Here is a 25,500-nt window from a genome sequence, read left to right on the forward strand (position 1 = left end):
TTATTATTATTATTATTATTATTATTATTATTATTATTATTATTATTATTATTTGGAATGACCCTTGTATGAGGAAGTCAGTATGTTAGAAAGTTCTGTTCTTGCCTCATTTGTTATAGCCCTTAGGAAGGATAAGGGTGGGTGCTTTGTAAGTGCTTTTTATATAGCTTTCAGAGCTCTTTCTGCCAAAACAAAAGCAGGCCTGGGAATTTCTGTCAGGGAGTTGAGAGAGTGAAGACTCTGGGAATTTCCACACTACTTAAATGCATTTAAGAATTAATACCTGGAGCTGGCGAGATGGCTTAGTGGTTAAGAGCACTTATTATTCTTGCACGAGGTCAGTTCTAGTACCCCTGTGGTGGCTCATAACTCCTGCCTGTAACTCCAGTTCTAGGGAATCTGAAGCCTCTTCTGGCCTTTGTGAGCTTCTAAAAGCATATAGTGAACATTAAAATTCACACACACGTACAGTACACACACACAAACACACACATATGAAAAAGAATAAATACCTGAAATGTGCCCATAGTTCCTTTTTATTCTTTTCATATTAATGTCCTCTTATCTTTCTCAGAGGGTCCTGTTGTAAGCACTAATGTCTCCGTGCCATTGATGTTCAGAGGGGAAGAAGTGGCCGAATTCCCACAGGAAGAGTTGCCTGTTAAACTGTCTCAGGGGCCAGCCCCCACAGAGAACTTGAATCTGGCCAGTAATTTCCCAGCACATATTTTTGAGCCAGCTGTGATGCTAACACCACCCAGGCAAAAGAGCAATTCGGAATTCTCTCCTCTGCAGGATGGTAAGCATGCTTCTATATTTACATGGAAGCTGTGATTTTCGCCCTTCACTCAAATGATAGATGTATGTAATGAGTTGTACATATATGTATATGCACACACACACATTTATACATAAATATGCACACACATGCATGGATGCATGTATTTTTAGGGTAGTTTCCCTGCACCCTGCCATAACTCTGAAAATCACAGATAACTTGAAGGAGGAAGGACTTACTTTTATACACAGGTTCAGTGGTCCGTGGTCAGCTGGCAGAGGAGAGCTGCTCACCTCACGGCAGCCCAGAGACAGAGAGTGGGAAGAAGGATATGAAAAACTTCACTCTTCAAAGGCATACCACTGTGTGTGTGTCTCTCTCTCTCTCTGTGCACATATGTGTACCATGGTACACATATGGAGGTCAGAGGAAACTTGTGGTCATGATTCTTGCCTCTTCCACTCTGTGGGTTCTGTGTATCACATTCAGGTCATCAAAGCCACTGAGCTGTGTGTCACTGGTCCTCTACAAAATTTTTTGATTATTTGTATTTGTGTGTGTGTGTATTTGGTGGGGGGGGGGGTTCCCTTACCCATGTGATCCTGTGTAGATACCAGCAGCCAGTGACATCAATTATATTCCTTTATCACTCTTCACCTACTTTAAAAATGTAATTAATTAATTTTGAGTGACGGGTGGGGGAGTACTTGGATGCTGTGGCTTGTATGTGGAGGTCAAAGGACAACTTTGGGGAGTCAGTTATCTCCTATGGGATCTTAGAATGGAACTGTAGCCTGTGTGCTGCTGAGACAGCTTTCAAGCTCCTTTTTGAAAGATATTTTTTCATCCCTGTTTTGCATGAATTTTTACTTCTTTAAAAGTTACTAATATTTTCTTGCAGAGCAGTAGAACCTAACTTATTATTGGGGCTCTAAGTTCCTCAGATTTTGTGTGCTTTGATGTGTTTTCACTAAAGGAACTAAAGAGGCTCCACAGGTTAAAGAAAATGGTAAATCCTTGTTACTAGAATTGTACTCTTCTGTTTCTGAGGCACATAGGGCGTTGTCAGATCATCGAGGTGGAAATGGAGAGGGTGCTGGGCTGAGAGTCTAGTGCCGGTAGCCCACACACTCCTCATTCACTTTGGGGAGCTTTGGGATGAGACACCTCTTCTGGGCCTCAACTTTCTTATTTTAGCATATGAAAATTTCTTGTCTCTTCCAGCTTTCTAACTCGGTAATTTAATATTTCTCAGGGGTCTGGGGAATTACTATGTTCTGTTCATATTAGATTTGTATTCCTTGCAGTAATTATTCAATCTCCCCCACTCCACCCCCCACCTCTACACACACCAGTGTCTCATTGTATAGCCCAGGCCGGCTTTAACCTCATGATCATTCCTTCTCATTTGTGATTGTATGCATACATCACTACTCCTGGACAGGAGTGACATGTGTCAAAGTATATTAAAAACCACTATGACACATGGTTTTTCACAAGAATGTTAATGAATGGTCTCAGGAATATGAAAGTTTCTATACTTGATTGCGCATATTCCTCTTTTTTTTTTTTTTTTTTGCCATGAGGTGTATTTTAATTTTATCAACCATAAAAATAGTTTTCTATATTATTGCAGGGCAAGCCAGTGAAATTTGGCAGTCTAATTAGTAGGGCTCTCCTTTCAGAGACCTGTGGGCTGGTGGCATTGGTGCGGAGTGCCTGGGTTCACCATGCAGCTTGTGTCTTGCATCCATCTTGTAGGTAGTGCTTCCTCCACATCACAGGGTGTCTCAGCGATGACACTGGGCGGGGAAATCCTCTGAGGCTTTTAGGGAATTTCACTCCCCTTTTCCTGTTGAGTGGGCCTCTTTGTCTGCAGGGTGTTCTCCTGTGTCTTGGTTTTCTTCAGCGTGGCCTTAGCAAAGCTGGCGATTTCCTCTATGTCTGATTTGTCTGCTATTTTCCTGTAACCCGTGGAGTCTCCTTCTGAGCTAGCACTCCAGGTGCTCCCGCTCGCATTGCTGCATCAAGAGAGTGTACATATTCCTTTATAAGAATAAATAGGACTCAGAAACCAAACCCTTCGATTTAAATACTTCCCTAACTACTGTGACAGAGTAATGTACTAATTATAGTACCAATTTATTGGAAAATATGATGTTTATGCTTGCTTTAAAAACCCTGTCTGCAGTGTTGAGGAGAACTGTTCAGACTCGTCCTGCCCCACGAATCCCTCCCACTGTGGAAGTCATAGAGAAGGAGCAGAACTGGGAAAAGAAGACCTTGCCTATTGACCCAGACATTCAGAACTCAAGTGAGGAGAATCATCTCTTCACGCAGAGGTGGAGAGTCTCCCACATGGGAGAAGATTTGGAGAACAAAGCGCAGCCACCATTTGTTAACCTGTCACAGCCCCCTTGCAATTCCCTTCCCACCACTCAGCAGTCAAGAAACCCTACGTTCTCAGAAGAGCCCTCAGTGCTTGGAGATGGGCAGCAGCTTAGGGCAAATGAGGCACTGATACAAAGGAAGGCCGTAATGGCACGGATTGCAGAGTTGACACTGCAGAATTCAGCCATCAAGGCACACCTGAATAACATCACCAGCTCAGGGGGAGAGCAAGGGGATGGACTTCGGGAGCAGAGCAAACAGGGAAGTGTCAGCAGCGACATGCCCTCTGTAAGTACCAAGCAAGGGTGAGTAGGACACAGCAGGAGTTCAGGTTGGGCACTGTGTTAGACCTTTCACTGTGGTGACAAATTAAACAAAGGGACTAAAAATTTGTTTTCACTCAGAACTCTGAGGTTTCAGAGGGCTTATTCATGTGGCAGAATCTGTTGCCCTGGACCTGGGGTTAGACAGACTATCATGGTGGCAGGAACACGTGGCAGAGGCTACCGTCTCATGGTGGCCTGGAGGGTCAGAGGACGAGATACATCACTTTAAGATGTGCAGGTGATGAAATTCTTCCAGCCAAGTCCTACCTTTCATCGTCTCCCCAGGATACTATTATGTTTAGGATCCTTTGTGGATCAACCCTTGACTAAAGCTCTCAGGAGCCAGTCACTCCCCAAGCTCCAGCTGGCAGGCAAGCCTCCATTATAATGGAGTTGTTCCATTTCATATTCAAGCCATAACAAGCATCCAAAGAGATCTCTTTTTAGAAGTGACTCTGTAGCTTTGATATATCTTCACAAGACAGATAAAACTTATTAGTTTGTCTTGCACTATATTAAGATAACATGAAACAATAAATATATGAATGAAGAAAATAGAACTAAGGTAAAATGTGTAGGAGGGCTAAGGATAAGCTAGGGATGAATGACATGGAATTAGAAGGACATAGAATGCTACTGCACAACTAGATTTTAAATAAAAGTAACTTCGCTCTTTTTTGTTTTTCGAGGCCAGTGTGTGTGTGTGTGTGTGTGTGTAGCCTTGCCTGTGTTGGACTTGCTTTGTAGACCAGGCTAGCCTCAAACTCGCAGAAATCCACCTGCCTTTGCCTCTGCTGGGATTACAGGCATGCACTGTCGTACCTGATTGTGACTTTATTCTTGCTGTTGCCTATTAAAAATTAGTTGGCTCATAACTCTTGAATAACTTTTTTCTGTGGCATGGAGTGGGTTTTCCTATAGAAGTTAAACTTAAAGAAGAGACTCTAACGTGCATAGGAACCATCTGAGGAGCTTGTTAAAATGTAGTTCCTGGCTGAGTAGGCCTGTGCCTTTGTAATAGTCCTTCCATGACACCAGAGCTGCTGGTCTGTTCACGTTCCGAGGAGCATCATTCTTACATTTAGAGCAAGATTATTTTTTCCTGTGTAACTAGTGCCAATCATGGCTCAGTACCTCTAATCCTCAAGAGACTGAGGCAGGATTGATGTGGGTTTGAAGACAGCCAGGGCTACTTTAGTGAGTTCCAGACCTATAGTTTGAGACTTATCTTTTAAAAACAAAACAAAAAAGAAAAACAAACAAACAAAAAACCCAGCCCTTCCCAAAACAAAACAAAAACAAACAAAAAACCCTAACTATTCTTAGTCCCCAGTGGAGAAGCTTCTCCGCCCCTTCTTTCTCTTTTTCCCCAGCTCTGGTGACCACTCTGAGCTTCTGTGAGATCAGCCTTTGTAAACTCTCCACATGAGTAAGATTGTGTGGATTTGTCTTCCAGTCAATGAAGACATTTTGTAAGTGAAATAAAGCTGATGGACCAATCTGATAACTTAAACCTTTATTTCATTGTTTGTGGAGAGAAAAGATGGAGCATCGGCAGTGGGCAGCAGCCATCAGTACAGGCATAAGTGTGTTCGCATATTACGTTATATGTTTGTAGAGTTTTGAAGATCGTTTGTAACAGACCACTGTTGCTTTTAAATAGGTAACACAGTTAAATGTTAAGCTTGTGTCCTTTCTAAATACTACGTACACCAGCCTGGAAAGGAAGGTCTAATACTGCTGCCCTAATTATCCCCATTTTATTTTACTTGGAAATACAAAATAGCCTTTGATTATTATTAGTTTGCTTATCTTAAAAAGCAAAACAAACAAAAAACCAAACCAAAATAAAAAAATCCAATAGGTATTAGTCATTCAAATTAGTCATTTTTATCAGGGATTAGTTTTTCCCCACAAAGGGATATATTTATCTAAACAAAATTATTAATAGTGGAAGTATATTTTTCCTGTAGTAGCTTTTAGTTTTTTAAATTTTATTCCTGTAGTAACTTTTAGTTTTGTTTGGGCTTTTGCTGTCTTATGCACCTTTCTAATCACAGATACTCTTAAATCAGATCTCTGAAGCTACAAGGAGCCTGGAGAGGCAAACAGTGGGCAGGCGTAGTATTTTTAAGAGTCTTGTTTGAAGATTGAAGTTGTAAAAACATCTTTTCTCAAATTCAGAGATATTCCTGTGAAGTCTGTCCCATTCTCGTCTGTCATCAATAGGCTTGTGCTATTTAACTCAGTGGGAGATCTTTGTTCATGTGTAGTAAGAGATGCAGGGAAGCTTTTCCCATTAGACTGTGCTCATTCGGCTGTTGATGAACTTGTGTATGCCTTTATGTTAGCCCTCATTCTTCAGTTAAATGACTTGTAAACTATTTACCCCATCATTCATATGTGTGGCTTATAAATACTGAATTGCTGGTATTTAGTATAAATATCAGAATCGGTATTTTTTTTTTAAATAATGTATTTCTTTTTCCCCCCCTGAAGAATTTCCCAGCAGCTCAGTCTCTAACGCCAAGTAGCATGGAGGAACGGATTGCAGAGTTGAACCGACAGAGCATGGAGGCTCGCAGCAAACTGCTCCAGCTGATAGAGCAGCAGAAACTTGTTGGTTTGAACCTGTCCTCTTCCCCAGTGTCACCTGTCCAATCATCTGTCAGAGTGTGGGCCGGTGGGTCACAGATTCCTGATTTACAAACTATAAGTATGGTTTTTCCTCTCAGTTTTGAAAGTTCATATTGAGTCAAAAGAACTTCAGAGCACACTATTCCAGTACCCCAGTTTTGTACCAGAAGAACCTGGTTTGGGTCAGAGAGTTAAGTGACAGAAATAGTGGTAGAAAGCTGTCTCTTGTTCTATAGCCAGTCTTTGGTGTCAGGGGAGACACCATTCAAGTGAAATATTCATTATAACATATGATTCACTTAGGATATATGCTGCATAAAGTATAAGCATCAAAATTAAGAGTATAAATGTTTAAATCACAAATTATTGTTCTCTTAAAAACCAGGAAAACATATCCACTCTATTTTTTCCATTAATTTGTTACATTTAGGAATATGAAAAACTAGAGAGGCCTCTTTAAAAAAATTGAATTGTAACTGAAGAATGTGTTTTCATAGTAGTCCTGTTCAAAGAGTGCTGATTAAATGAAGTATCTCTAAGTTGGCTTTAGTCAGAAATTAACTTATGCCCTCAGGGTGATGCTACATCAAAGGTATTGATTAGAGCCCAGTCTCAGGCCAGATTGTGAGGAATGGAAAGGCTCCATCAGTGGTGTCCCTGAGATGCTTAAGCCTTGGTGCTTCTAGGGACCTGAGTGTCCTATCTAGTTGGGTGAAGTCAGTTACCAGAAAGGAATTTTCACCTCTTGGAAATTATTTATTTTTTTTAAATTATGAACAAGAAAGCAGACTCTCGGGAATTAATAGAAAGTAATTCTTTTCCCCAAAAGCCTTTCCTCTGGGTTTATTCTCAGCTTCCTCAGTTGACAGGTGTCTGTCTTCAGTTTTTCATAGTCATGAAGGCTGGAGGTGAATTCTGGTTCATATAAATAAATTGCTCAAATACATATGAGCCTGCAGTGTATGGTGTTAAATACCTCAGCACCAAGCTGGGGATCACACAGCAAACGTAAGTGTAGGAGAAAATGTTAGCTGGTTTTGAGGATAGTGGGAGCGTAAAGCAGATCAGCCTCCAGTGTGATTCTGTGATTGAGCACAGCATTGCCTGTCATGGTGTTCTGTAAGTTTGAAATTTACCTTATTTCTGTTTTCTCATTCAGTACTCAACACACCCAAAATAGAATTCTTGGTTCTATAGGAACCTCTGTGGGGTATAATAAAAATAAAAATAAACAATATGTCATGGGAAAAAAACCTTTTGTTTTGTCGGATAACTGAGGATTTAAAAAAATTAACTAGCTTTGTTCTTTGACAATTTTATATATGTATATAATACATTCTGGTTCTTCTCCCCTTCCACTCTTCTCTTTTCTCTGACACCCCTGTCAACACCCTGGCTACAGGTCCCGTTCTTATGCTCACAACTTTTTTGTTTTTGTGGCTGACCCACTGATTTCAAGAGTGGTCCAAAAGACCTTGGGTATGGAACTTTCCCACAGAGCCTGGTGGGCCCCCGGTGTGTACATAACTAGGGATAGTAACACCCCTATCTCCCAGAATCCAGCATTAGCCAGTATTTCAGCTGATAAAGGTAAGGCTCCGCAAGCCCCCCACCATGGCAAACTATGGACAAGTCCATCCTTGTGCAGGCCCAGTTAACAGGCAACCACAGCTGCCGTGAGTTCATGATGTCAGTGCCTATTACATTTGTTCCACTCCTCTTCCATGACAGTTCCTGAGCCTTGGGGAAGAAGCTATAAATGTCCTGTTAAGAATACTGACTCTACCATCTCTATTCTCAGTAGTGTGAGTGGCCAAGGGGCTGCATTCACTGTGGTTCTCTGCAGAGCCAAGCTGCTCTGAATGAGGCTAGGACTAGCATCTTTCAGTGGGTTTTATTAGATATTGAGATAGGCAGCTTGACATAACAATTTGGCCAAACAATAGTAAGTCTCTTCTACTCAGGACCTGTGACCTTCCCAGCCATGCGGTTTTGCTCAGATTTAGAGCACGAGGCATGGTTTCTAATATGGCCAAAGCAAAGTCTAATTATGTGAATTTTCCTAAGTAGGTAAGCAGTCAACAAACATGTATTAGTAGAATACTTTATTTAGTCATAGAGGATCCTGTAACTCATTCTTAAAATCAAAGATTACATAGCTGTAAGGGTAAATGAAATGCTATTTAATTTTATCCAATTGAAAAATTAAACTTTAGCCTTAATTTTTAAATTTAATTTAAAAACGTCTTTGACAATTTCACAAATACATTCATCCTAATGATGTTCACCCTCCCCTCCTTTCTTTCACCAACCCTCCTGATCCCCAGTATATCTTAGGGCTCACTGTTTTTCACTTCTTGCTCTGATGTGATACCACTTGTCAGAAGATTCTGGCATTCTGTTAACTGGAATGCTGCCAAGTTGACAGACATAGCTTGTCTTAACAGTTCATTTTTACAAAGCATCTCTCAAGTATCATGATAAAAATATATAAATACCTAAATTTGTAATGTATAATTTCAAATAATATTAAAATTGGGCAAAATTGTTATTTTATTAGTGAAAAGTAACAAAATTAAAGTTTATTTTTATATTTTAGAAGAAGGAAAGCGAACCATTGATGTATCTGTTCCAATAGCAGACGCTCCAGAGAGTTCGAAATGCAGCACTATCTCCCCTGTTGGTGGGATCAACTCAAGAAGGTAGGGTGACAGGGCTGCTCCTCAAAGCTTCAAGAGTGTATTTATGGCTACAAAATTAGGAGAGGCTATAACCAGCGTCGGTTCATTGGCTAGAGGCCCTCTCAGCCCTTGCAGTAAGTAAACACGAGGCTGATTGGTCTAGATGAATCCCTGGATTGGTAAGCGGGTCAGGAAGAAGTTCGCTGGCTTTTCTGTCTCCACATTGCATCCCTCTATTGTAAGTCTTGCTCTAGTTCTCATCGCTCTTGGCTACCCTGACCACCTTCACCACTGCCGTCTTTAAAAATAGTACCCAAATGATACTATCTGGAAGGCACGTGCGGTTAGCTGTCATAATCCACAGAATCTGTCATACAGAGAGAACCCCAGTGGATCCTGGACTTCTGTTAATAACGAGTCAGTGTTGGGTGGTCAATTCTAAGCTGTCCCTTCAAGATGTTGTAAGTAAGAGAAGTGTGCTAAGCGATGGAGGTGAGGGGCACCTAAGAAAGATGAACTTTCCGCCCTTTCTGTCATCTAAACCACTCTAGGTAGTAAACTACTGGTTTAAGTTTTACGTTGGTGAAGTGTTAGTTAGGACCTGTCATTTGGACCTGTCAGCCAAACCTTTTCAAGCTCTTTCCAGTATTGAGAGCAGTTACACACCCTTGTTGATGGCTAGTGGTGACTGCCTGCTTATTTCTTATGGACAGATCTTCAGGAACTACTAGCAATTCTTGTTCTCCACTAAACGCCACCTCTGGAAGTGGGAGGTTCACGCCTGTTAATCCAAGAACAAAGGTACGTTATAAAATATAATCAGTAGGGTTCAGAGGGTGTGTGTAGAAGGTGGCTATCTTCTGAGTTATTATTCCTGTTGTCCTGTTGTTGCATGATATAAAAATCTGCAAAGAAAAGAAGTACTGTATTTTATTTTTATTTGAAAACAATAAGCCTTAATTTGTCTTGTCTTCTATGGTAACTAAAAAAAAATAAGTTAAAATTTGGTAGGATTCCAATTGTCTTCGGAGACTAAGAATTACTGGTCTCAGGCCTGCTTCCTGAGTAGCATGGCATTGGGTGGGTTGCAGATGTGAAGGGCTGCGCCCACCATTGTCGGTGTGACTGAGTGGAGTCTGGGGTAGCCAGAGCCCTGGGTCTGGGTACTTTACCCAGGGTGCCTCGTCTGAGGGCGCCATTGTTAGACAGGTGACGACACATAGGCTGGGAGAAGGCGCTGCACACTTTCTTATGTCCCCATTTGCTCCAGACTGCCTGGAGGCTAAACATTTACAGTTTATTTAGGTTTTTCACAGAAGGCATTTTTATGTGTATTGATAATGTAGAAGAATACAGTTCTTCTGTATTTATCATAGAAAATTGTGAAACTATTTATAGAATTGTAAAATTGTGTTTTCAGAGGTAAGCTGGTAACAGATATGGGGATATTTCCCCAGATAACTAACCACCTTAGTTAGTCTCCCCTGTTGTCTGGCATTAAATATTTGTCCTTTCTGATTTTTACATTCTGAAAAGCTTAAAAAGTTATCTCTTTGATATAGTTCCATGGTTCATTTAGTATCATTTAGTTTGCTAAAATCCAGTAATTTTACTTTCATCATGTTTCAGATTGTATCTAAAGTTTGAATAAATGTTGAATTTCTCCCTTTTTTAAAGATATATGTATTTACACACATGAGCACTCTGTTTGCATGTACGCCTCCATGACAGATGAAAGCATCAGATCCCACTATAGGTGGTTGTAAACCACCATGTGAATTGCTCCTTCTTTTAAAAAGTTAGGGCGTTACCAGGACTCCTGGTGTCTCTGAGGTCAGGAGCCTTGCCAGGAGAGCTGACATTCCAGTGCCACTTAACATGCATGCAACTTTGTTGAAGATACTTGCTCTAACTGTCTGTGAGTGGTCTCGTGTCTAACTCATCTCTGCATCTTTGTTCAACAGACTGAAAAGCAAAACGAAGAAGGCTGGTTTGCTCTTTCTACCCATATGTCATAAGTAGAGTCCAAGTGTTCTCAGTGACATGTTCCTGGCTTTCCCTTCCCACCTTTTGGATTTTCTTTTCAAGTTGTGGCAGTTTTCTTCAGACGAAACCTGCAAAGATATCCTATATTTATGGGAACAAATATTTTAAAGAAACAATTATTTTAATACTTTCTTTACCTTTTCAAATAGATTTTTCAACAAAGCATCTAACCCATGAATTCCCTGTGACTAAAACTCTGGCTGTAAAATTAAAATTTTATATTTGATTAACCTTGTTAAACTTTTTAGTAATACATTGTTACCCTTATCATTGCTGTTGAAGGTTTTTGTTTTTGTTTTCTGCGTCTTAAATGTGGATCATCTTCCCAGAAGAACTGATTTGCTTTATGTACAATTAAATTTTCTGGCTTTCAAAAAATGTGGTATTTTCTTTTCTGCTATCCATCATTTCAAATTAAATGTACAGCTTTAAAAGACCAAAAGGCTGAGGCTGGGCTGTCTACCTATAATCCCAACATTCGAAGCCAGAGGCAGGAGGCTCTCTATTATAGAGTGCATTCCATTCCTCCTGCTTACAAGGCAAATGCTTCACCCACTGGGCCATCTTCCTAGCCCATGAAGGCTTCTTTTAAAAAATATTTATTCTTTTAATTTTTTTATATTTATACAATGTATTTTGCTCTTACCCATCCATTACTACCTCCCGTGGACTCTTCCTAGTGACTTTCTTCCTGTCTTCCTCCCTGCTTCATGTTTATTTTGTTGCTCAGATGCAGGTGGGTGTGGGGCCACCCACTGGGGCATGGACAACTCACCAGAAGCCAAGTTCCTCAAAGGAGAGTTAGCCTCCTTTGCTCGGGAACAGCCACTCTGTTGTTCCTGCCCTGGCAGTGGGGCCTTGGGTCCTCTTCTTTGTATCTGCTGGAAGTTCGTTCTTGTACAGGTAACCACAGCTGCTGTGAGATGATGTGCACAACAGCCGCGTGATGTCCAGAAGTCAGCATTTCACTGCTTTCCTCCCCACCTACCTGTCTTTCTGCCCTTCTGTCATGTTCTTTGAGCCTTTGATGGGCGGTGTTGACACAGATGATGCATCCGCAGCTGAGCATACACTTAGATACTAGTCTTCAGCATCTCGTACAGTGAGCAAACAATGTCATGGAAATAGCCCGTGTTTTAGGATATTTTGTCACCTCCCTGACCAACATCTTAGATTATCCCGTGCTAGCATTGAGATTTGCATTTAAAAACCAGTGCCTTCTGGGAACAGCATTGTCCACCCATGAATGCATTCTCTGATACATGTTTTCCTAGATGTTTTTCTAGCTTTAGTCCCCCATCTCCCATACACCTTTAAACCCTGGAAGCCATTATTTTCAATTCAAATGCTTTAGATTTTTCCCCCTCTTAATGCTGTTGCTGCATGTATCCACATGTGCGCTCGAGCAACATATACACGAATGCAGGAGAGTAGCAATCATTTAACAAGTTAAATAATGAAAAAAAGCCAATTCTTTCAATAGTTTAGACCTCTGTTTTCATCTGATCCTTTGAGCTAGAATTGTACCTAGGACCAGCCTTCAAGCAGAGTTAACCCCTGGACTTGCCCACTCCCATTGTGTACTTTCCTATATTCTTTGAGGACCATCTTTTTCTGTGCATCTAGGTCCTCTCGGGACACTTGGTATGCCCTGGAATGCTCCTAACTAGCACCCCTATTCATTAGCGCAAACAATTCTGGAAATAAACTGTCCAAATGTGGCACAGTACCTTAGCCGCATTGTCAGGAACCCAGCCTTCTAGACCCTCCACAGTTTTAGCTTACCTGGCTCCTTGTCTCCTGGTTGCAGTCCTGTTCACACGCTCCAAAGGTCTCATCCACACTGGGAACATAGAATAGTGTCAGCAGTGTCTATTCCCTTTTCGTTAGTGAAGAAAAACCTTCCCTAGAAATCTCCAAACTGTAAGGAAATTGGGGGTGGGGGGTGGGGGGTTTACTAAAACTAGAACCCTAGAAACAAGAATCAACTGTTGCCTCAATTAGCTAGAGGCTGACTGGTATAGACGACGAGTCACGGTCGGAAAACACCTCCCTGCTCGGAAGCAAGTGAGGCTTCCTGCACAGCATGATGTGATGTGATGTGAACCTGACGACACACCGCTGAGGGACGGGCACCTTCTGAGGCCAGACCCTGTGAACTGCTGCATGTAGGGGTTGTAGCTGGCTCCGTGGCTTCGTGTTCCATAAACTGTGGACATGAACTGGAGACTACTGTTCTGGGTAACTCATCACAGAATAAGGGTAGAGAAGATATGTCTGACACAGGCTGTTACAAATAAGCCTACTCTGAAGGAGGGACAAGTATTTTGTCTTGGCTACAAAATTAGAAATGAAATTGCTGCCTTAGATGACTATGCGGGTTTGAATTTTAAGAAATTGTTAGGTGATTTTCTGACATTCCATTTTACAGCCTTAGTAGCAACATGTACTTTCTCTTATTACTCCAAATCTTACCCAATATTTTGATCCGTCTTTTTACTTTTTCTGTGGCCGAGTTATATCTTAATTTATGTTTTCATCCGTGATGGTGACGCTTCACTTACTTTGGTCTGTTCATTGGTATTTATATGCCTTCTTTCAAAAGCAGCTTCAAAACTTTTTGTTCAATTTTTGTTGGGTTATTGGTCTTTTTATTAGAGGCGGGAGCGGTTTATATATTTTGTATACAAGTCCTTTGTTCAATACATGCATTGCAGGCTAAAAAACAAACAAACAACAACAAAACCTTATTTAGTCTTTAAAATCCGACAGATACGTAGCTTTAGAAAATACTCAGCCCTTGGTTTATCTGTCTTCAATGCTGATGTAGCTGGCAAGCTGCCGCCTGACACCAAGACCAACCCCACACTAAAAGTTTTGTTTTTAATTGGCAAATGGTTGCCTTAGGACTCTCTGGCCGGAAAGTTGGGCAAGGACCCAAGTGCTCAGCCATTTGGCTCATAAACGTATTGGAACGCTGGGCTTGTTTCCTAGACGGAGGGAGGTGGGTCCGCAGCAGGCTCTACCTCAGCTCAGAGTCCACTCTGCAACTCCTCTGCTCAGGGTTGGAAAAGCCCGGAGGCATGCCGCGCATGCGCGAAAATATAGCCCTGTTGGGCCCCTCCCCCACAGCACCAGACGCAATGGCGTTGCTGTGGCAACCACAGTAAACGGAGTCCTTGAGCAGGAGTGACTAGAAACCAGCTGCGGTGGTGAACACCTCTGGTAAGTGGGCGCCAGCGGCCGGTCTGTCCCCACGAGTCCCCCTTAAATCTGGTAGCGACCCAGAGAGCAGTGAACCTCGCCTGAAGTTCTCTTAGTCGGAACTAGTGAGGGCCATTTTTCTTGGAGTACCTTTCCTGGCCCTCCTATGGTAGCCCAATGCAAACATTTGACGCAAGCAGTGCAGCTTAGACGTGTACACAGCTCCTGCTTGCAAGGAAGCGGCAATGCCAGGCAAGGGCCAGTCAGGTAGCCAGAGAAGAGTGAGATCGCCGTAGAGGGAAGAAGAGAGCCTGCTGGGAATGTGCCACCCCTGCCCACCCTTAGCTGTGAGTCTTGTCAAGGGGACCGGCCTCTGCACTAGTTTCTCTGTAAAACAAACAAACAAACAAACAAACAAACAAACAAACCCGCCTTCCTTTCCTTCTGCGGTTCTTGTTAGGGTCTGGAGGCCAGTGCAGGCCAAATGCTTACTATCTGGGGCGTGCAACCAAATGATGGTAACAGGCAAAGGCAGTAGGAAGCAAGTGTGCCTTGCGTTCAGTTAGTTGACTTCCTTGTGTACTTAGTAAGACACTTGAGGAAAGGGGCTACAGGGGGAGTAGGAACAGGGAAAAAGGGGGTGAGAGGCTGCAGTGACCTAGAAGCCCAGCATGAAGGACGTTTAGATCGTGCTCAAGTGTTTGTAGAAGAACCCAAGAGTTCTTGCATTGTTGTGTTATGGCAACAGAGTCACTCAGTGCTTTGCTCAAGAGCTGCACACTGAAAGCGCTTTCGGGAACACAAAGGGCAAAGGCAGAAACGGATTAGAAGACTGTCCAGGTGGCTCAGTGGGTTGAGGCATGTGCCACCAAGCCTGACAACCTGAGTCCCATTCTTGGCACCCTCATGGTGGAAGGAAAGAACCAACTTCCACAAAGTTGTCTCCTGAGCTCCACACATGTAACCCACCCACCCACAACTAAAATATAAACGTAACAAAAAGCTAAAGTTTTAAAGGTTTTATGTCTTTTTATTTTTTGTGTATGAGTCTTTGTTTGAAATGTATGTCTGTGTGCCACGCAGACATAGAACTCATGGAGGGTATAAGAAGGCATTGGATCGCCTAGGACTGGAGTACAGATGGTTGTGAGCTGCCAGGTGGGTGCTGGAACCCTGAAATAAGTCAGTGCTTTTAACTGCTGAGCCATATCTCCTCTCCAGCCCCCATGGGGAATGAATTAACATAGAATGGATTAGAAAATGGAAAGAAGCTATGAGGGTATCTATGGTGACAGGGGCAGTGAGTCAGCTACAACTTGATGGGACTAGGAGGGGGTGAATTCAGAAATCTTCTTAGCTGGACATCTAGGAATAGGTTAATGGAAATCGATTGCATGAGATGGGCCACAGGAAAGGATTTGATTAGTCTTTCTCACTCACAAATTATGATAATATAGTATCTTCCTCATGCATTAAAAACAAGTGAGGAATTTTTTTAGAACTGTGTGTGACATCAAATAAGAACAAAAACAATAAGCAAGCAAGCAAGCAAACAAACAAAAAACCCACAGCAAACTATTATTATTCTTCCCACCGTTATATTTCACAATGTAAAGTCAAAATTAAGTTAGTTTCCTATATCAGTTACTGGCCATTTAATAGGCCCAACACCAGCATACTGCGGAGACAGTTTGAGATTTGGGAGTGAGGATCGGACCCTGGACTCTGTTGAGTCCTATGTCTGGCTTCCAGCCAACCTTTTAGGACAGACAGTCCTCTGCACAATTGAGAACTGTTACTTTACATTTCCTTACTCAAAACTGGACAGTCTAGTTAATGAAGTGGTTAAAAGAATTGGCTGTAGGCTGAATCAATAAGCTTGAATATGTTAAAGGAAGACTTAACAACAATCATTCTGCAAATAGATTCCCAAACCTAGTTAGTCTCCGTTGGTCCTCTATTAAGCAAGACGTAATAGAAAACACACAGATAAGGATTGGTCATTCTCATTGCTCTATACTGATTTAGATGAGTCAACATATGATAATTCTGTCTGTCCCCTTCAAAGGTAAAACCCCACTCTGCCTTAGCCGAATGCCATGACTGTCTCCAGCCAGTGAGGTGATCAGGTAAACTGATGGTGTCCCCCATTCTGGCATTTGTCCAGAAAAAAAAAGTTTGTTTGTTTGTTTAATCCAGAAAGGTAAAAATTTTGAGGGGGATATCTAATGCATTGGGTATTAATTTATTTAATTATTATAATTTTGAAAAAAGTTCAAATTATGTCATTGAGGAATAATTGAAAGAATTGGGGTGCTGCATCTGAGAAAGGAGAATATTCAAGGAAAAAAAAAACAAAAGCAGAGCAAACTATAATTATTATGAATGGCTGCAGCCTGTGTTCTTTGTGTTCTCAAAAGAAAGAACAAAGGCCAAATGGATCCAAGCTGGAGAAAGAGGTTCAAAATTATTACATTAATTTAAAATGTAGTAAGATCGAGAGCAGAACACTGAAAGAATATGATACACTCTTAGCTGAACTATTTGAATGGAAGATGATTTGCCATATCCTAAAATGCCCCCATCTTCACTTATTTGAGACCATATTTAATATTAATAACCTCCCCACCTATTTATATATCCCATGGCTATGTGACACCATTCTCTTTTTACTCTTTCAGAATTTCGTACAATGTGTTTTGGTCATTTTACCTCCCTCTCCTAACTCTTCCCAGATCCATCTCTGCTTCCCTACTCACCCATCATTATATTCTTTTATTTGGTTTTTAAACCCTCTGAGTCCAATTTGTGCTTGTCCGTATACTCTTAGATGTACGGCCTTCCGCTGGAGCCACACACCATTCTCAGAGCCTTACTGCTTTGACTCACTAGATGTACCATACTGATCTCAGGTCTGTGAAGTGGGTACCACATTTCTAAGATAAGAGTGAGTATAGAGCTATTAAATATTTAGCATTTTTCAGCTTTAACCCAGTTAGACTGAATCAGAAGCCAATATTCCCATTCTAGTCAATACCTTAGACTGCTTTCCTAGTATTGCTGGACCTGGTGCTGTGAATCCTCTACTGGGTAGGATGTTGCATGAGGTAAAACTTCTTTCTGGACCAGTGAGATGGCTTAGCAGGTAAAAGAATTTGCAACCAGATGGACAATGCAAGCCAGATGACCTGGGCTCTATCTCTGTAACCCAAAAGGTGTGAGAACTGACTGTGTTGCATTGTCCTTTGAGCCTATTATTTAGAGATGGTTCTCACGTGTTGCCCAGGCTGGCGTTGAATTCTTGGGCTCAGAAAATATTTCTCCCTCATCCTCTTGAATTGCTGGAACTCAGAATGCATGGAAGCATGCCTAGCTCCTGATCATACTTACTGAGTTTCACGTATGTGTATGTTTTTAAAGAGTCAAGGTGTTGCTAGTGAAACCAAGTACCATATGTGAGAAACCTATGTATCATCCCAAACCCTTGGTTCTTAGCACTAGTTCTTGTATCTGGCTGCACAAAGGTTTGCCTGGAAAATGAAACTCTGTTAATTCTATGTCTTTTTTGTTTTGTTTTGTTTTGTTTTTCTAAGAATTCTGAAGTGTGGCCAGAATTGAGAACTATAGACATTATACTTCATGTACATATATAGGGACAAATAGTAGCTATAGATGTTAACATATACATGTTCACATAGAAGAACAAAAAGATGAAGGACCCTGCTTGCTGCCTGAGCTTGGGTGTGATCCCAATTCTCTTTGGCTTCAAACGCTTGTGAGGTTACAATGTAATTTCCAAATCTGTTTGTTCTACAAAAGAAGAAAGCAAAGCAAAACAAACAAACATATGAAAGCTCTAAAACCTATTTTGCTCCAGTTAATGGATACCCAGGAATCTCCCATACCTGGCTTGTTCACATGAATCTTACAAATCCACCATCACCCTGTATTACTCAGGGAAGATAAGAATCATCCTAGTATTATTATTTTTGCCACTGTTGCTAGTTCAGGTTATTGGGTGAAGTCTCTGGGCTTTAGAATCTTCTTCCACACTCAACATTGGATTTATGATAGTAATCTTTATTTCATTGTAGTCTTGGCCATGTGAGGAATAATCATTCATGACAATGCAGAAAGCAATGTTAGGCTTTTGTCCTTGTATCTGCCTTTTGCTGTGTGTCAAGTTTGTTTGCAGAGTGGCCTCGTTGGTTTTCTTTTTTCTTATCTAATAATTATAAGTAAATTTATTAGGTCTATGGACTATATATTTTTAAAATAATATGTATACAGTTTATAGATAGTTCAAGTGCTCTAGGGGTGAAATGATTTTTTTTCACAGTTATTGTTAAGACCATTCAGGAAAACACAGATATTTGTATTATGTTTCATAACACTAGCAAAATTACAGTTATGAAGTAGCAGTGAAAATAATTTTATGGTTGGAGTCACCACGACATGAAGAACTGTATTAAAGGGTCCCAGCATTAGGAAGATTGGGAACCACTTAGTTAGAGCATATTCAAAATATATGTAGGAAAAGGAAGGCACCAGGTACAAAGCAGACCTCATGAACCTTTCGGTTAGTGGAAAGCAGAGCAGGAAGCGTGGCCACAAGTCACTGGGAGGTACTGCTGCCCAGTTCCTGGATTTCAAGAAAGCCATGAATTCAGGAATGCAAATGGCCCCTGGAAGCAAACCACCTTGTTTTACAAGCTTAGAGCCTTCGTGGTGACAGCGTTTTCTTCCAATGTCTTGAATGTTGATTTTTTTTTCTATTGCCAATCTGTCCTCAGTTTAGAAAGGCTGTGAGATGAGCAGAGCGCAGGCAGCCTTGTGGAAGAGTTGGGAGGATAGATGGAACCAGAGTAAACAGGAGCTTCACAAGAAGACCAACAGAGCCAACTAACCTGGCCCAGGGGTCCCTGCAGAAGCTGAAGCACCAACCAAGGACCATGCATGGACTGGATCTAGGCCCCCTTCACATATATACCCAATAGGCAACTTGGTCTTCTTGTGGGTTCCCTAGTAAGGGGAAGGGAGAGCTCTTTTTGACATGTACTCTGTTACATGCTTTTCAATCACTTCCCCCTAGTGGGGCTGCCTTGCCAGGCCACTGTGGAAGGGAATGTGTTCAGTCCTGATGCAACTTGAAGTGCTGGGGTGGGTTAGTTGGGGGAGGGGTCTGGGATGGGTTAGTGTGTATGGGGCACTTTCCTGGGAGCTAGGGGAGGAGGGGGGGGCAAGAGGGAGGAGCAGTGAGACCAGGAGGAAAGGAGGATGGGGGCTACGTACGATTGAGAGTTTAAATGAACAACCAAATAAAGTGAAAAGTTAAAAAAAAACAAAAATGAAAGAAAGAAAGGCTGTCAGAAAACAAAACAAGACAAAACAGAAAAGCTGGTAAGAGTATGGAGAAAGGAGGACTGCATATATTTGGTTGATTAGAATGTGCAGTTCTACAGCCCTTGGAGAGAATAGTATGGACTTCCGGCAGGAAACTCCCACGTGACTCAGCAACCTGCCTCCTCTTCATATGTGTTCCTCTCCTGTGACCGGTAATCTTGACTGTCAACTTGACAGCATTTAGAATCTCCAGGACACAAATTTCTGGACGTGTGTGTGAGGGATTGTCTTTAATAAGGTTAACTGACGTGGGAAGACCCACTCCCAAAGTGGACGGCACCATTCCGTGGGGTCATCAAATAAAAAAGGGTCCAAGCCCCTTTGCTTTCAGCTGTTCCAAGCTCCTGCTGCTGTGACTTCCTGCCGCGATGGACTGTACCCTTGAACTGTGAGCCAGAATCAAGCCATCATTCCTTAACTTGCTTTTGCTAGGTATTTTGCCCCCACCCCCACCCCGATGTGTAAACTAAAACCCCTGCTCTTATTAGGAGGCTAAGTTCAGGCCTTCTGAGGTATTCTTTACCTAATATATTTTTTCCCCAGCCTATGTCAAGTCATGTTTATGTCTCAAACATTGCATTCCTAAGCCTCAAACTTAGTTTTAACTTCCTTGTTACACATGCCCACAGCACCTCACTATTTCATTTTAATTTCCTGTAGCACTTGTATTTCCACTACTTGTTGAATGCCTGTATTTCTAAGCAATAAGCTCCCTGAAGTTCAAGGCCATCCATATTTTCTTTTCATGCACCCTGGTAGTTTACTGTGTTGTATAAGAGTTGAGACATACCAGGTGTGCTCATTTTAGTAACCCTAAGGGGATCGATAATAAGAAGAGGAAAAGAAGACCAAAAAGGGTGGCAGAGGGGGATGCAATTGGAGGAAAGATGGGGCTTGAGTGTCCTGTTTCATTGTGACTCTGGAAAATCAGAGTGCCCCAGAATGCCAAGTGTGGCTGGAAAATGGAAATGTGGGATTCCATTCTCTGATTTCATGGCAGTGTCTGACATCAGTCAGAATCTCCTGCTGTACGTCATCTTGGATGCAATCAGGCACAAGAGTGCCAGCGCGCATGACCTTTGGTGCTTGCAGAATTAATGATGGTAAATGATCTGTTAATTTCTGTATTCTGGCCTTATGCCTTTCTCTCTAATTTTGTACTTAGAGAAGATATGAAGGATCCAGATGACCCGGACACTGAAGGGGGAAAATCAGGATCAAAGAGTGAAGGCAAACAGTCCTCTAGATCACGTAAGCTAACACTTTTGTGTTAACAAGTTTGGGAAAGATTGTTTTGAAAGAGTAGCATCTGCATCTATAGACAAAAATGGGTTGCCTGTTTACAAACTCTCCTGTTCCTTAAAAGTAGCATCTACGCATTAATTTTTTTTACCTCCAGCCCCCAGCACATCTCTCTGGATTTAGCTCAGTGGATAGAGGGCTGGCCAGGCATATCAGAGGTCTTGGGTTGCATTCCTAATACTGTCTACAAAGGAAGTGTAATCCCAGCCAGTCCAGAGGTGGCGGCTGGAGGAGCATCATTTCAGACTCATTCTTAGCCTTAGTTAGCTGCCACCTTGTGACCCACTGGGTTACGTTAGTGTAGACCTCAAAACAATATCAACAACAGCAAAAATGCCTGTGTTAACAGAAACCTGCCTGAATATCCGCTCTTGATTTCCTCTGTGAGTTCTGTGTCTGTACTGGACTTTTAGATACAACATAGTGGGAAGACAGCTGGAGTTTGTTTTTAAGCCCTGAGTCCACCACTTGAAGACAGATGTTTGACACTGGATGGGGAAAAGGTTACACTTTTTTGAGCCTCAGTTTTCTAGCCCACTTTTAAAATTAATTAACATAATTATTTGTGTGTGAGTGTTTGCCTGCATGTATGTCTGCACCACACATGTTCAGTATCTGTGGAGGCCAGAAGAGAACATTGAATCTCTTGAAACTGCAATTACAGAAGGTTGTTAGCCACTATGTGAGTGCTGGCAACCAAACCCAGGTCCTCCGGAAAGAGCAGCCAGGACACTCAATTGCCAAGCTATCTCTTCAGCTTCTTCCAGTCCATTTAAATGAGTTATTTGGGAGTTAAATTGGGTGAAATATGGAGAAGGATTTCACAGGCTACAAGTGAGAAAAGTGAGGAAGTAGCCTTTGGTTGCCCCTGTCATAAGAAAGAGCTCAGGTATGCTTGAAGATTAGCTCTCCAGAATCTCCCTGAGCGGAGCTGAGCCTTTGGCCTGTTGAGGGACCTTCTCTCCATCTGTCTGTGGTCCAGCTAAATTGACTTGGCTCAGCCTTTTTTTATCATTTTTACTAATCTTGAGCTTTTTTTCCCCAGTCTTTCAGCTTCATCTCAGATCTACTTTTGGGTGTGCTTGCTGTTTCTTCCTTGTTCTTCTGAAAGTCCCCCAGTGCAGCCTTTCATGTAATTGACAGTGTGCATTATAAGCGCGTTCATGTTTGGACTTGAACTGAAGTCATCTGTGTTCTTGATTCTCGTTCTGCATTAGCTCATTCTGAAGCCAATATTTTAACTTGTTCTTTTGATTTCAACTTCAGAGAGAGATTATCATATTCAGAGAAGATCACTCTTAAATAGCATTCGGGCTTCCCAACATAGCAGACCCTGTGTAAATGTTAGCTGGGGTTATGATAGCAGTACACTAATGGCCATGCTGGCTTGTCACTTATCCTTCCTTGTTAATTTCTCATAAAAAGAAAAAGATTGGAAATGAAGTGAAAACGGGGATGAAATGACAGAAAAGGCCTTTTTTGTTTTTGTGAAATTATAAGGCTGATCAAATAAAATAATTCTAGGAAGTTTTGAATATAAAAAGTCATTATATCTGAGGCACAAACAAGTAAGAGGTTTTAGTTACTCTGGAAATAAGAACATTTGTGAAGTTGCTGAAACAAATTGTCTTTAATATCTACTAAAGAAGCCCAAGATGATACCACAGATGACTTATATACTGAAGAGGAAGAATCGTATCTCTCTGATGAGTTCGATGAGGAGAATATGGAAGAAAGCTTTCGTTCAACTCCGGATAATTTTCAGAGCACTGGAGGTTAGTGTGACGAGCTTTTTCTCAGGAGCTGTCACTGTTTTAAAGGCAAGTTGTTCAGACAGATAAAACAACTCTCCATATTCCTAAGAAATGGGAAATGTAGCCAGGCGCTGTGGCGCATGCCTGTAATCCCAGCATTCAGGGAGGCAGAGCTAGGTAGATCACTGTGAGTTGGAGGCCAGCCTGGTCTACAAAGCAAGTCCAGGAGAGCCAAGGCTACACAGAGAAACCCTGTCTCGAAAAACCAAATAAATAAATAAATAAATAAACAAATAAATAAATAAGGAAAGAAAGAAAAGAATAGCACATGCCACGATGGGGGTGATTTAGTTGTTTTGAGAGGTTCTACATTTGATTTCTGAGGACCGCATCGAACAGTCTTGTACTTTCTCTGGTGATAAAGGGATGGAGGGAGCTCTGTGCCCCGGATGAGGTAAGAGTTCTCCGAGTCTCCCTGTTGAAAGCATGGCCAGAGGTCAGCACCCTCCTCGCACAGCGTGCACTCTCCCTCCTAAGTTCAGAGTCGTGCAGCACGTGTGCACGCCATGGTCGCTCCTGCTGCTAGACCAGCACCCTCAGCCGTTCCTCGAACCTCCCCCGCCCCACTTTGTGAAATAAGATCCTGTGGCTCAACCGATACTTTTCTTAGATCAATGGTTTTCATGTTTTAGGAACCCAGGAACCCCTTCCTGCGGTTAAGGAAGAGTCAGAGGAGCATTTAAAGATATCAGAAAGCTTCTTCTACAACTACTCAGAACTTGTTGCCCCACCAACTGTGTCTCCGGAATCAAAGCTCCCACTGGATTTTCTCATCCTTGAGTATCCATTCCTAATGTGGGAAGGTTGCGTTTCCTGGGTCAGGGGGGTCAGGAGTTGACAAACCACAGCCCCTGGAGCTAACGTGGCCTCCAGCCTGTTGGTGTAAATGAAGCTTTACAGCAGCACAGACACACTCAATTACATTCTGTCTGCGGCCACTCACGCAGCTGTGATTGAGACCGTTTGATCCAGGACGCCTGAGGTATAGCAGTTCTCTTCCCAATGCTGTGACGGTTTAATGTAGCTTTCCCTATGGTGGTGATCTCAACCCTAAAATTATTTCATCGCTATATGCCAACTGAGATTTTGCTATTGTTATAAATTGTAATAGTCTGATATGCAGGCTATCTGATACGTGACCCTCAACGAGGTCATGACTCACTGATTGAGAACCACTGGCCTGACATATTTCCTTCTTGCTTTACAAAGAATAAGTTTATCAACTGTTGTCTTAGGAAACTGTAAGAAATGTGGTGGGGGTGGGGGTGGGAGTGGGGGATCCTAACTTAAACTAATTTGTTTGATTCCATCATAGCAAGAAATGATGCTTCAAGGATGCTCTTTGCACAGATGGACCAGGATGCAATTCATAAGATATGGTTTGGAGAAGTCTGCGAGGCTTCTTACTGACATTTTCTTTCTGTCCCAAGCTGGCCTTCCTTTGCCAATGCCTGCCTAGTGACATCATTGCTTTCTTGTCTCGAAGTGCTGATACTTTCCCATCATGCATTAGGAGAGTTATCTGAGATGACTCAGAGCATAGAGGCCACAATATAGCAAGTTTTGATTGGTTTGTGAAGATAGACTTTTGGTCCTGATTGACAAGAGCATTTGCGTTCAACATCATTTTGTTAGGTCTGTGAGAGGGTAATTAGAGGACAGTTCCCATAGTGCCCTCAGCTTGCCTGCACATGAATAGTGGCTGGCACCACACTTTTACTGGCCTTTTTGGAAAGGTGTATAGTTTGGAGATAGTGGTGCATGCTTTCTGAACACAGCCTTAACTTCTGGCTAAATCCTAGGAGTAACTGAGCTAATTTGCCCCAAATTACCTTCTAATCTGGAATGATCTCTTTTTAGATTTCCTTTTTTGTCTTTTGGACACAATGAATTTTCTTACAAATAAGAGGTACTTCTAAAATCATGCTGTGTGTGTGTGTGTGTGTGTGTGTGTGTGTTCATGTATGTCAAGGCATGCGCATGAATGTCAGAGGACAGCTTACAGGAGTCTGCCTTTTCCTTCCACTATCTTAGTTCTAGGGATAAAACTCAGGTCATCAGTGCTGGCAGCAGGTGCCTCTACCGAGTGAACCATCTAGCTTCCCCACCCTGCCAGTATTTTAAATGCCTTTCAACATTAAGAAGCCTATAAAATATTTTTAGGGGGTGGATCAACGAGTAAAGACAATTGCCACACAAGTGTAAGGACCTGAATTCAATTCAATCCCTGATCCCAAGGCAGAAGAAGAGAATCACTCACACACACACACACACACACACACACACACACACACACACACACACCACGTAAATAATAATAAAAATTATTTTTACTATGAATTCAATGAACTTGACTGGCATATACGAAGGTGAAGACTTGGACTTCGATCCACATTAATGGTGTGGTTCTGTTTTCGTGATACAGAAGAAAATGACACCCATCTAGAAAGACTGTCTGCTTATCCCCAAATCTCATGGTTTCTCCCAAAAATTTAAAGTTGAGACTAAATGGCTGGATAAAGGTCTTCACTTACTTTAAAAAATGAAATTATCTATGTAATCCATAGAAAAAATCCCAAGTTCCAGGGTAAAGTTCAGTTACGTTGATTTCAGAGCTTTGATTAAATAGAGTATCAATTTTATAAATAGGCTCAGCTGTTTTAATCACTCACCTTATCCTCGGATGGCCGCTCTGTTTCGATTCTTTTCCTTAGCAGCCTTACCTCAGACATTCCTTTGGCTATGACTGCAAAAAGCGAGCCAACCTGCTGCTTCTGGACAACAGTACCATGTTGTACATCGCTGGAAACCAACTGGTCCTGCTGGATTTTAAAACCAAGGAGCAAATGTACCTGCAAAGTAGCAGTGGCCAAGGAATTGGTGCCATCGGGGTATACTAACTTTCAGTGACCTAGGGG

The 25,500-nt window shown here is 41.9% G+C and overlaps 2 protein-coding genes across 6 annotated transcripts in view; both read left to right on the top strand.

Annotated features, from left to right (window-relative positions):
• Positions 1–11,085, top strand: part of Spice1 (spindle and centriole associated protein 1) — a 42,151-nt gene extending 31,066 nt beyond the window's left edge. For 3 of the 4 annotated variants that reach the window (XM_055625143.1, XM_055625142.1, XM_055625141.1), the window contains 6 exons: positions 575–799; positions 2,970–3,457; positions 5,995–6,178; positions 8,732–8,834; positions 9,527–9,614; positions 10,778–11,085. In XM_055625143.1, the coding sequence (XP_055481118.1) occupies positions 575–799; positions 2,970–3,457; positions 5,995–6,178; positions 8,732–8,834; positions 9,527–9,614; positions 10,778–10,831 (1,142 nt within the window). In that variant the 3' untranslated portion in view covers positions 10,832–11,085. The remainder of the gene's footprint in view (positions 1–574; positions 800–2,969; positions 3,458–5,994; positions 6,179–8,731; positions 8,835–9,526; positions 9,615–10,777) is intronic. The other variant, XM_055625144.1, reaches the window with a different exon arrangement.
• Positions 11,086–14,042: 2,957 nt separating this feature from the next.
• Positions 14,043–25,500, top strand: part of Cfap44 (cilia and flagella associated protein 44) — a 75,121-nt gene continuing 63,663 nt past the window's right edge. Inside the window, exons 1-5 of one of the 2 annotated variants that reach the window (XM_055625049.1) lie at positions 14,043–14,084; positions 20,632–20,717; positions 22,415–22,543; positions 23,215–23,362; positions 25,311–25,473. In XM_055625049.1, the coding sequence (XP_055481024.1) occupies positions 20,639–20,717; positions 22,415–22,543; positions 23,215–23,362; positions 25,311–25,473 (519 nt within the window). In that variant the 5' untranslated portion in view covers positions 14,043–14,084; positions 20,632–20,638. The remainder of the gene's footprint in view (positions 14,085–20,631; positions 20,718–22,414; positions 22,544–23,214; positions 23,363–25,310; positions 25,474–25,500) is intronic. The other variant, XM_055625050.1, reaches the window with a different exon arrangement.

This window comes from Psammomys obesus, unplaced genomic scaffold, assembly GCF_907164565.1.
Source record: "Psammomys obesus unplaced genomic scaffold, mPsaObe1.curated_primary_1811, whole genome shotgun sequence".
Lineage (NCBI taxonomy): Eukaryota > Metazoa > Chordata > Mammalia > Rodentia > Muridae > Psammomys > Psammomys obesus.